This window comes from Aptenodytes forsteri, unplaced genomic scaffold (assembly GCF_000699145.1).
Source record: "Aptenodytes forsteri isolate BGI_AS27 unplaced genomic scaffold, ASM69914v1 Scaffold76, whole genome shotgun sequence".
In the NCBI taxonomy this organism is placed as follows: Eukaryota; Metazoa; Chordata; class Aves; order Sphenisciformes; family Spheniscidae; genus Aptenodytes; species Aptenodytes forsteri.
Window position 1 is genome coordinate 5,342,127 of NW_008794444.1, and position 13,001 is coordinate 5,355,127.

The following is a 13,001-nucleotide window of genomic DNA, read 5'->3' on the forward strand; positions in this document are numbered from 1 at the left end:
CCTAAATCCAAAACACAGCACTGTACCAGCTGCTAGGAAGGAGATTAACTCTATCCCATCTGGAACCAGGACACATACATAAATATGACCTTCCCAACATGTTGTCCAGTTTACGGTATTTCATTCCCTGCCGCCACTGTCAGCTAATGCTTGACAGCTTACCTTTTATGATAACAACTGCTATTCTAGCCAACAACAAATTCCTGCTCGAAAGTCAGTAAAATTCTGTGTCTCCTTTTAATTTGCTGTTTTATCTGCAATTCATATTGTATTTTACAGTGTGAAAGAACGTTGGCTGAATTACTCTGTTGCTGATCTACATGGTACTTCTTTTTCCCAATTCTGCAAAAGCAGCAGAAAGCTCTGTATTTCAGGGACCTCCCGAGACCTTTTGTTCAATACATCTGTTCACACAACCACACTGTTTCTTTTTGGAAACTTCTCCAGGAGCATGGATGGGACTGCTGCCGCTTGCTTCAGCTGGAGGCGTAGCCCTGTGCCTAGTACTCAACTCTTTGTAGTAAATGAAAATAAATAACAAAACAAATGATCAACAAACGATAAACCATACTCATGAAGGTACAAATTTATGCTCAGGTTCTTCTAAATGTATTTTGTAAACGGCGGATCAAACACTTTTCTGTGTTAATACTTACCAGCACAAACAGAAGAATGCTCAGAGTTAAAATCTATACTATTCTGAAATAAACTCCTTGAAGGTCTTTTTCTACTAAAAAATAACTCATCGCTGACTGGTACTCCTTGAGAGGGACATAACTTTGGAGAATGAAGAAAATCACTGGATGTGGAGAACTGTAGGAAAAAGGAAAATAAAGAAACATACATGTGTGTGAAATGAATGCACAACCCTTTTCTGTACAAACAGCAGAATTGCTCACGTACCTTTGTCATCTAGACCCCACCACAGCCCAGACCTGTCTCTCTTTACAATAAAGCTACACAAACTTCTGTCAGTATGTTAACTCACTACCTGAGTTTTATAAAAAACTAATTCTGTTTTCCAACATTAAACAGTCTCACCTAACCCTTTATCAAAAGATTGGTAACATAAGATACGAAGCCTTTCACCGTGGTGAAACCAAGGGTAAGTTTGTGGCAGCACGGCCAGGTCAACAGTTCAGAAATTCAGATCCTTCACACAAAAAAACTGTGAGAATTTTTTAAAACCTTAAAATGTAGCACAGAACGCCGTGGCTCATCAATACAAACTGCCAGACATCTTTTGTTAATAAAAGGCAGTTGATTTTTAAATGCAAAACATTTTGATGAACTTTTTCTTTTCCCAGCTATCCGACACTTTAAGTATTTCAAGCATTAGAAAGCATTTTAGTTGGTTTCCAGTTCTCACTCTAACACAGGTTGACACTATTCACACTGAAGGGAAAAAAACCAACAAAACAAACTGGTAGAGAGTTGCACTAGTCATCAATTTTAAAAATTAAATATTAACATTTTGAATTATGTACATTAAGCTATGTAAATGTTTAAACAGACAGCAGCTACTTGAGGTGTGAAAAAAGCATGCTTCGGATTTAGTCTAAAAGCTGTATTTGGTAATATCAGCACCTTGTAATGAGAATCAGTTATAGTTAAAGGAAAAATCTGAATAATATAAATACTTAGCAAAGAAAAGATCATGCTTTAAATAAAGGTTTCTTGCTTTCTGATTTCATTAGTAAAACCAGTAATATAAATTATTTCCAGGCTATATTAACTCTGCTGTCCCCCTTCACAGACAAGGCTCCACACAGAGGTCAAAAAAGAAGTCTGAAGAGAAATGGAAATATTTGTTCAGTACTGGAAAGAACAGCATCACATTAAGCCTAAAAGCCTCCTTTACTCAAAATACTGGTTGTGTGAATGTAGAATACGTCGTCTAACACATACATAGTACATTCATTTATAAAAATATATGGTTTTTAACTTCACTGAAGATCTCAGTTCACCGTAAAGATAGATTCTGAAACTGGGAACACCACAAAAACTCTTGCGATATGAAACTGCAGTTCTCCATTAGTCCATAATTCAATTTCTCTCTTCCACATCCTGGCCCACACAATAAAAGTTGTGTTTGACACAGAGAAACCGATCGGCAGCAAACTCTGCACATAGATGGTACCACCGTGCTGCGCCTGGGCAACAGCAGACACTGCAAAACTGGGGGAAAACAGCCAGCTCTGAGGTCTGCTAAATGTCCAATGCACCACGATAAATCTCACGGTAATTTAACAGATTACAGTGTCTTGATAGTTAAGTGACTGGGTCAAATAAACAGCAGCTAAATGCTCTCATTTGATATCTTGACGGGGTTTAATTTAATATTTAATTCAATATTGTAATGGGGTTTCACAAAGGCATCACAAAATAAAGCACAGCCAGAACTTGAAGCAGCACAGCCATGAGATGAGTAGCATGGCTACGAGCATTCTCTAATTGTTTTAAAATCATTATAATATTTACTTTGTCACATAATATCTTCAAAATAGAATATTTTTATGGTTATGGAATATAGACAAAAAACTTCAAGAGTTTCAACAAAACCTTCAAGTCCCTTCCAAGTGAAGAGGATTCACAACACGTTAGCAAGATATACATACAAGCCAAGGGAAATTAAATCTCCATACCCTCCCAGTGAGAATCCTCTTGAAAAAATAAACTTCACAATTCAAACTTTTAAATTACATATTTCTAATTCTGCTCCAAGACTGCCCCCCCTTAAAATCTAAAAAAAAAATTCACACATGGTACCTGTTAGCAGCAAATAAACAAGCAAAGCAGCAATTTGCCTATATTTCCATTTAGTGCTTTAAAAAACCAACCAGTTCCCAAGGTACACAGCTACATGGACACAGGCTCTTGAATGAAACAGTTTCACTGTTCCTGGGAAGTTTTTTGTGGTTCACAAAAATGGCAAAAATTTTGTCTTTCCTTACAAAAATGCACGTTCCAATTTACTGTTCTGCACTGTATTTCATGGGCTCCAAGTTCAGCAGATATGATTAAAGTCATCCGCATAACAAGTCAAAGTCTCGAGTGTGCAGCATTTTAAGCAAATCCACTGAAATGCTCAAAAGCTTAAAACTTTACATAAAATCTTCCTCCCTGAAAGCCAGTGCTAATGCAGGATCGTACTTTTTAATTGGCCTTCAGGGATTAGACTCACTTAAAATATTTGTGGGCAACTGCTTAGTTCAAAGCATATGACAGCGAGAGAAAACTTAAGGAGCCTCGACACAAAATGGATCATCTGAATCCCATTTTTAAGGGAAGACGGCAGCAGGAATCCAGCAAGACCAGAGCAGGAAATACAAAGTTTCGCAAAGAATAAGAAACAAGTTCCTATTGCTGGATATTCAGTAGGAACAATGACTTAAATCACAGTAGTAGCACCGATAACAGCGCTATGCTGGCTTTTTATCACCCGGGTACTGGGGGACACTAGTTTTACTTTACAAATGAGGAGCAGCCAAATGGGTGAAGTGGTTTGTTCCAGGTTATTACAAGTCGGGATAAGAGAGGAGATGAGAACTCAGCATTCCTGCTTCTGCGATCCGCCTGCTGGAAAACATCATTTTCAATCTACGTATCTTTCAGTCCATAAATAAATGTGCTACTTGTACAATACACCTTGTTTTTACAGACGAAATAATATAGGCAGAAGGAGCAAATTACACCATACAGACAAAATAATATAGGCAGAAGGAGCAAATTACACAATGCTGACATGATTGTACAACTTTGCTCAGTTGTTCCAATCCCAACTACAGGAATAAAAACTGTCTGCTTTTTTGTATGCAAATTATAATTACAGCGATTATAAATTTGCTAAACATGGGCATGCAGGGTAGTGGCAAATAAATGCAAATCTAAAGCTGCCAGATTTTTCACTGAAGTAGATGACAGATCCTGGCGAAGGGATTTCTCAAAAGGTTTCAGCTTCATTTAAATTCCACTAGTACAACCAATGTCAGAAAGCATTTGAAACCATTCACCGAAAGAAATACTAACTCGGTTACCAAAGCACAGCCCTTGTGAGTGACCCATCACTGAGAGATGCTCCGTTCTCACATTCCCTTCCCAGCTGAGCAGCCGCACTGGGTGAGACGAAAGGTCCTCCTACTCAAATACCCACCAGCCATCAACAACACGCTCCCAGGGAAGCGATCAACGATAGCACAAATGCAGAATGCTATCTCCCCAAAATACTCTCACAGCCTCCAGAAAAACCATGGCTCATGTCCCAGAGACTGACACCTCAACTCACAATGAAAGGATAGCTTTTATCACACGGACAGGTCAACCTCCGTGTCCCGTTAACCCTCGTTATCGCCTGTGGAAAACAAAGAGTACTTGTTTCATAAAACTAATTTCACAGATCATTTGAACATTCACTAAGGTCTTCATAAAGTCCAGCTATTAAGTTCTCTGGTTATCAGATCAGCACGTAAATGGAGAATTCCACACGTATTGCCAAACAGTGAAGTTATGTGAAACTGCATGTAGTTCACGTATACTTTATAACATGGCTTAAAATCATAGAATCATAGAATCGTTTGGGTTGGAAAAGACCTTTAAGATCATCGAGTCCAACCGTAAGAAAAAACTGCAGTAAAATGTTCAGATACTCTTGCTTCCCTCCCACAGGGCACTGCTTTCAACAGCAGGTACGGGGACCCACGATGTGTATGTTTCACAGAGGAAAAGCCAGAGGTAACTCTTATCCCGCAATAATTACTAGGCATGTTATGTTTTACGTACAGCACACTAAATTTTCAAGGTACACATGGGAAGGCTTAGCTACCAAAAGATCAGTGAGGAACTCCCAGCACACCGTTAGCCGATTTGGTGGCAAACAGTTTGTTCTTCATGTTTTCAGCAGGGCAGTGGGGCTAGTAAGCTCTACAAAAGTAGCAGCATTTAGTTTTTTAAAAAGTGCTTTTGTATCCCAAACTGCAGATAGCATTTTTGTTCTGATAGCTTGTTTAAATTGGAATTACAGAAGATGAGAGTTAAAAAGGGAACAGGGGATTGCTAGTGCAATGTTCTTAAACTCATTTGTGTGACCTCTCAAGAATGGCACAAGCTGGGAAACCATTGGAGAATGCAACACGTTTGGTCACAGCAGGCTAATTTCAATTACTTAACATCAGCACCCGAAAGATCAGTAGATCATGTCAAATCCTAAAGAAAACAACATAAATGTTTATTTCGGAATAGGATCTGGTCTGGTTCAGATTGGAATTGTTTACACTTTCCAAGGCTAAACCAAGGAACAGGAGCAGACACAGTACATCAGTGTCTCCAGAAAGAGAACACTCACTTCAGCGACTTCAGACAACTTTATCCATTGGATTTACAGATAACAAACTGAACATCATAAGCCTGGCTCTGCCAGCTCGGGATTAGAAATTAACAGGACCTTACTGAGATTCAGATTGGAATTGTTTACACTTTCCAAGGCTAAACCAAGGAACAGGAGCAGACACAGTACATCAGTGTCTCCAGAAAGAGAACACTCACTTCAGCGACTTCAGACAACTTTATCCATTGGATTTACAGATAACAAACTGAACATCATAAGCCTGGCTCTGCCAGCTCGGGATTAGAAATTAACAGGACCTTACTGAAGTACGAAGGAAAATATTCATGGGGCTATACACTTTATTACCACCCTGTGTTGCCAAGTATTTCCTGTCTCTAGCAAACAAAGTGTTCCTCTGATGCTGTTATAAGGCTGCTGTAAGTATATGCTTCAGAATGTAAAACTGCAGGTACTTAGGAAAAAAAAAACCCACACAACAACAAAACAGTTACCATTTTGTTAATTTAGCTAGGAACCAGAGAAGCTTCAGCCTACAGATGCAAGCTGAGTGGTGATAGCAACTGCCTCTGTCCCACGCGAGGAGGAGGAGGTCAGGCTACTCAAATTTGGCTTTAGCCAAATAGCAGCAGAGTCAAAGGCAGAGTCTGTCCTGTAGCTTTGACAGATGTGTGCAGCTGCCAAGAATGAGAAGTGTAGAAGCGCAGAAAATTATGCTTTATTTGGTGAACTCAGGTTGAGCTTTCAGAAAGAAAGAAAAATGGAAAGCTGAGGTGCTATGAACAACTATTAAGCTGTAAGCCTTCAACTTCAGTATATAAAGTTCTGAAGCATGAAATCGTGCACTTTAGCCAATGATACTGGTTGTCAGAAATAAGACCCACAGATTAAATAAAGACGGTATAAATGTTTTATTTAATGACCTTGTCGAGGGGTGTGGTGCTGTATCCCCCATGACTGCCACATTTTGTAAGCACACCTCAAGGCAGAACACTGCTCAGCTATGTCACTGGTGCTGGCTCCCCTTCCAGCAAAGCTCCGTGCCTGCGTGATTTATTCCAAGTCAGCTGCAGCATCGGGGCAAGGGGGCTCCTGGGGTGACCAAACAGTCCTGCTGCACTCACCGCTTCTCTCTGGGCCTTTGATGGCACTCTCTGACTCCGAAAGAGACAGCTGGATGCACCTTTCCCGAGAAAGGCCCTGCAGTGTTTACCTATCCGTCACGTTTTCTTCTGCCCTTACGACTGGGGAGAAGACTCCTTTCCGAGCGCGGAACGAGGGCATCCCCTGGAAGTCGAGGTGGTGGCAGTTCAAGCATCTGTCACTTTAGAGCCTCTCACTAAGGGGTTTGTAAGGTTGAAGATAACTACATGCAAACCTAACAAATTAAGAGAAACTCTGCGCTTGCCTCTCTAGTGTCAAGCTAACCATCATTAGCTGGTGATATCTCCGCTGCTCAACACACGCTACCACAGTCACACCTGGACTTCGCACTGTACAGAAACACACCGCGCAGGACAGACAGGCCTGGTTATGTTGTCAGATCACCCATTTGATCCTGCAGCATAGCTGGCAACTGTAGGTTTACAGATGGGTATGAAACAAAACCAGTTTCAAAGGACTTCAGAGGTTACAGAGAAATGTTTCATCAATAACCCAATTTAACATCACTGACAGAAGCTGCGTTTAGACAAACCCTTGAAGGCAATGTGCTTTATCTACATTACATTTTTAGTACACATTAACTTACACATGTTTTACTTCACATCTTATCTGATCAGGAAAGTCTAGACATGGCCTTGGACAATCACTGTGTAACATGACCCTAAAAACACTAGTAGAAAAACAACTTTAAACATTAAGCTAATTTCATGCATCCTTTCAGCCACAGAATGACTCCAAAAGTTAATTTTTAAGCAAATTCATTTCAAAGGAATGTCTGAATTAATAATTAATTTTTTACATTTACAAGAACAAGTCGACTACCTGCATTTTATACATGATACACCTTACTGAAAACAGTTAAGAAGAGATAGAGGGCTAACTTTCCTCCCTGCCCTGCCTGCCCCCACTTTGATTGCTAAACGCCCCAAGGAAAAGAGCTTTATTTATACAGCTTATGGCAATCTCTTTCAGTTAACAAGGAATGACTTCAAGTACAGGAAACACTGTCCAAGTTTACTCGTCCCAGTGTGCCTTAAGTGAAAACACAGTTCACCTACTTGCATCAAAGATACATACACGCTACGGGATAAAAGCAGTTTCGTGGCACAGATGTAACAAAACAAGCACCATCAAGAAGCCAGCAAATATTGTACCAAAAATCAGAAAGTCAGATAAAAAGATGTCCCCTGCCCTGGAGAGCTTTACAGTTTGTTCAGACAGATGTAACAGTAGGATAAGACAAATGATCAGGATGTGAAGACAGGGTAACAAAGCTGTCAACCTACAGCGATCACATAAATATTTCAATACTTAAACCACCGTGTTGTTTAAACTTCCATTGGGTCTAGCCAATAGGACTCAAAAAGTCTTGAAAAGAATTCACCTCATCCTAAATTAGGTCCTTGGTCACAAAGACAGCTCTCTAGACTCTACTGACTGCACAGACGAGTTCTCCATTGACGAAGAGGTTGCTTAAGCAATCACCACGTAGGCAACTAAAATGAATCCCTACTCTTTTCCTCCCTTATACACAATGACGAGCAGCATTTGCCTTACCTTCTCATCAAAAGAGAAGTATGTCAGGGAGGCTTTTTAACAAGGCTGTTCTTTTCCCTCACAGAGGGCAAAGATGCAGTAGCTACACTAAATCATGCTTTTGTCTTTCACACCAGCACCGTGACAGCCAGACCTTATCTTTGCAGACATCGAAGTAAAAAGGAATCATTGGAATTTGAAAAACTTAGTGCCACCACTATTTCTGAGTGACAAACAAGCGCCACCAGCGCCAGTTAAACGACTTCTATTGGAGAGACAGATGCATGATGATTACAGCAGCCTATGCAGACTAAATTGGTACAAGACAGTACAGAGAAACAAAGCTACTCCTTGAGCCAGGTTCAACTTACATTCGACTTAATATGTCTTGAAAGAGCTTGGCAGGTGGGCAGCTGTTAATCCACAGCAATTTGTAAAACCACAGCTCCCAAAAGCCAGTTGAAGGGTAGCTGTGAAACCTTATGTCTGCCAGTAGTACGCTCTTCTTAACTGCCCACTGGCAAAGAAACAGCTTGCATTTTCACATGGACCGAAAGAAGTTTTTCAAACCCGCTGAATGCAAAATATTAGCTGCTGTATTATATCAGCCTTCACGTGTCTATTCATAACTACAGGAACAACGCTTTTGACATTTTTCTCATCAGGTGAACCACTACCACTAAAGCAAGCTGGTAATGCAGGCGTAATTTTGGTACCGTGTTCATCTATGTCCAAGTCAAAACTGGCAACTTTCAAATTCTATCAAACATGACATCAAATGTTATTCTTGTCAGTACTTACCTGCATGTAAGCAAAAAGCTATGTGGAGAGGAGTTATACGTCAATGTAAAGTGAATTCTGGTTAACTGGAGGTTTCTGGTTACTCAGGCGTCTTTCAAGTGAAAGTGCACAAGGAGCATTAACATGTTTCCTTTGGCAGAGTGCAACTGATGAAGTCTTCAAATTCTGACACCTCAAAGTTATCGATCTGCTTTCTACCAACTTAAATATGCAAGAAAACAACATAAGATGGAAGTGAGAGGCAAACAGAACAAGTCAGAAAGTAGAGGGAAGAGACAGGAACAAACAGAACCTCTAGGAGGCACAGGATGTCTTAGAAAAACAGTCATTAGATGCAAAAAAATTAGTTCCTATTAAAAACGAATAAACACAGTACATGACAAACAGGATTTTCTCCCTGTAGAATTATTTTCATTACCACCTACTGTATACTATGCGGCAGCAGCGAAAGCAAAGCAAGACTGGTTAACTTCACAGCTTGAGTCCCCACATAGCAGCAAAGGAAAAGAGATTCAGGAAAGTAAACTGCACTGATAGTCACAAGTAGTTCCTGTTCAGAACAACGCTTTTACCGATTAAAGGCTGAAACTGAGTCTGTTCTAATTCTGCAAAAATAAGACGGCACAAGTATAAGTTCTACGTCTGTCCCTACGTAGGAACAAAGTGAAATATTTGGCATAATACACAAGGATGTAAGAATAAAGATGATCACAAAAGGAAAATGTTAATTTAAACCTGAAGTATTTGCATGACATTATATAATTGGAAAAGTCTTCCAAGGAGAAAAGAAGAAAACCTGTCAGCCCACAAAGATTCGGTCACACAGACAAATGTTGGGATGATGAAGAGACAAGCCAAGTGATTGTCAGATGTAGGAAGCCAATCTGAAGGTCTTTCTATTTTTTCCCATTAGGCTTTACATACGGGAGGTAACTAGCTCTCTTATGTGAGAGCTTCCTGAAGTCTGCTAACGATTTGCCCACCTTTGAGAGTAATACTGTAAACAAAAACAAAACCCCACACATGCGCCCTTAGCACTCCAGATGCCCCGCAGTTAGGTTGGTTTTCATCCCCATATTATGAGATGGGATTTACGCCCATGAAGTTCATACTACACATACAAAAATACATACAGTCTAAAAAACTTCTATCATATTAGTATCAAGGATGTTCCCTAGTAAACCGAGGACCTCATTATGACTGACTTGAAGCCATGAATACGTAGCTATTTCCCCAGGTCAAATATAACTTTAAGTTCACACCATTTCTAAATGCACTTTACATATGCAACAAAACGGAAACCATAAATTAATCGCTTTCTCTCCCTCTCTCTGGGGTTGAAAACTTTGGGCAATCCTCCCAATTTACAGGGATAAAAACAACCATGTGTACAAAAAGGTTAAAAAAAAAAAAACAAAAACCATTTCCACAACACCTAACTGTGACCTCAAGAGAGGGCTGTCTCAGGCGGAGGACCTTCCACCATTCCAAGCAACAGCCAGGTTTTGGTGCGTGTGTTGGCTTGCTTTTTGTTCGCAGCCTACAGAAAAATACAAACCCAGCCAACAGCAAACAGCAGCAGTACAGAACTCAGCCCAATTTGCCTAGAGAATGCTGGCAATTAACTATTATTTCTACAAGCTGTATTAGTTAATACTGAAAAGCTCTTTCAAAAAGAAAAGCCTTCTTCCTCTAGAGGTGTTTCCTACATAACTTGTTGCTCAGACCCTATTTGCTTTGTAGATAACCCAAGGGAACTTAGTTGCCCGATTCATCAGCTCAAAAAGATACAGATCTCTTTAGGCATCTGAGTAAAGGTAATACACCAAGAAAGGACATGAGCCTGCGTGCATACAAGTATATACATGAACTTCAAGGTTTTTACGCTGCAGTAATGTTAACTCATGTTTCTTGTTATTAAAAGACTTATTAAAAGCTAGCCTTCACACAGTAGCACTGTTCACGACCTCATCCAATACAGGAACAAGTTACTAAGCAACTAAAAATTAAATTCTGAATACATAAACATGGTATGAGGAAGTCTATTCCATACAGCTTTCCATCTTCTAAAAAGATCTACTCACTTAAACTCACTTGCTGGAGATCCAGTTATAATAAATTAAAACTGTCCAGTTAAAAAAAAAAAAAAAAAAAAAAAAAAAAAAAAACCACAAAACACAGAACAGAAAACCCACCACGCACAGATACACCCCCCAGGTCTTAAACTCGTGGATGGTACCCAAAACAGATGTCTCGGAACAGAATCACCAAACAACAGAACAGAAAACCCACCACACACAGATACACCCCCCCAGGTCTTAAACTCGGGGATGGTACCCAAAACAGATGTCTCGGAACAGAATCACTGCCAAAGTAAAAGGGACCTGAACAATTTTTCAAAGGCTCCTTCCCTTTGCAGCTGCCGACATGGTCAGTAAGTGGTAAAATCAAAACTTGGGTCATTCTGAATTGCTATTTCCGCCTGACCTGCATTTTTCCTAATCGAATCAGACTGAGGAAAAAGAGCCACACAGACACTGGGCAACCCCCACGTTTTATTACAGGTCAGTACACTGCCAAAAAGCACTGGCTCAGCCACACTCCAGAGCTCTGCCTTCAAAGCCTGAATTGAAGCAACTTGTCAGTTTTCCTCCAAACAGCTTCTGTATTTAGGAAAGCCAACCTTTCTGCTTAACTCTGCAGTCTGTCAAGTAGTCTCAAACACAAATATACAAACAGAAGCTCTGAAATAGTTTCCCCGCTCTTGTACTCATTCCCTGGGGTTTAGCTTGCCATTGTCAAAGACGGACCACTAGGGTTGACGTAAGAAGTGCCTCATGGAGTCCAGCCTAACTTCAGAAAAAGATTTTCTTTTTTTTTTTTTTTGTAAGTGATACGTTGTCTGGTTCCTACTAGTGTTAAATCCAACATAAAGAGTTCTCAAATTTGTCTTCCCAGATCTATGTATGTATAGAGATCCCTGCACATAAAATATTAGCAGTATTAGCCATACCTCGGAAATACCTGTCACTTAATAAACCTTGGACAACTTTCAAATTTCCCTTTGGGACATGCCTTAGAAGAAATGAGCCCAGTGAGCTACGAGTACATACCTGCTCCACATCCTTTGTGAAAGGTATCTTGACTCCTGAACCACCTTCCCTGTCTCCAGCATGCTCATTTTCCCAAGGCAGTTTGTTTTTCCCTTTACCCGCACTCAGGACTCTTCTTGGACTTACTCCTTGATCGGCATACGCGCCGTGTGAGCTGGAGTTTTGCAGAGCATCGTCCCTTGCGTGACACCCACAGTAACTGTGTGCGCTCTGAGTCCTGTTGCCCATCAGCAACCAGTCTGTATCTGCTCCGGGGGGTAAACAGGACCCCCTGTTATGACCAGATGAAGGCAAGGGCACAGCGTACTCTACAAAACCCTGGTCTACTAGCTTCGGCAAGGTCTTCCTGGCGAGCCTGGCCTGCACCGCGTGCATCAGCCCGTCCCCATTGTCCTCAAGTTCGACGGCATCCACCGCCTTGAAGAGAAGGGTGGTTTTGCCTGGGCCCATGGAAGACGCCAGCACAGCAAACGCTTCCATGGCAGCATGCCGGACCCTGCGCTTGCTGTCCACCAGTGCCGGAGCCAGCCCAAACGCCAGCTGGGCCACGTCCAGCTCCTCGCTAGGGTAAGTGAGGAGGGCCACGATGCAGATGTTGACCACCTCCTCGCGGACTTTGGAGTTCTTGTGCTGCAGATGCTCCTGCTGCAGCAGCAGGCCCAGCACCTGCTGAGGACCTGCCGCCTTCATCAGCCGCAGGAACAGGCGGTTGTACTCCTGCCGGATGGCCAGCTTGTTGTCCCCCAGGACTTTAGCAGCAGCCGAGACCAGAGGTGCCAGGAAGGCCCGGACCTGGTCACCCAGGCGCAGGGCCAGCAGATGTATCACCTCCAACGCCCCGAGCACCACCTTGAAGTTGGAGTCATCGAGGAGGGTGTAGAGGAAGCTGATGAGCCCCAGGAGGCTGGGGGCAGGCGTGGAGGCCACCGCAGCCTGGCTGGCACCTCCGACCACCCTCTTCAGCTCCTCCATGGCTTGCGTGCGGTTCTTGTAGTCCTCCTGGTCCAGCAGGCGAGCGTGCAGCTCCGGCGGCAACAGCCCGAACT

At 41.7% G+C, this 13,001-nt stretch overlaps 1 protein-coding gene across 1 annotated transcript in view; it reads right to left on the reverse strand.

The window, feature by feature from the left end:
- FAM179B (family with sequence similarity 179 member B) overlaps nucleotides 1-13,001 on the reverse strand; it is a 49,299-nt gene that overhangs the window by 33,058 nt on the left and 3,240 nt on the right. Inside the window, exons 3-4 of the mRNA XM_009289918.2 lie at nucleotides 11,956-12,999; nucleotides 657-813 (exon numbers count right to left, since the gene is read on the reverse strand). Of these exons, the coding sequence (XP_009288193.1) occupies nucleotides 657-813; nucleotides 11,956-12,999 (1,201 nt within the window). The remainder of the gene's footprint in view (nucleotides 1-656; nucleotides 814-11,955; nucleotides 13,000-13,001) is intronic.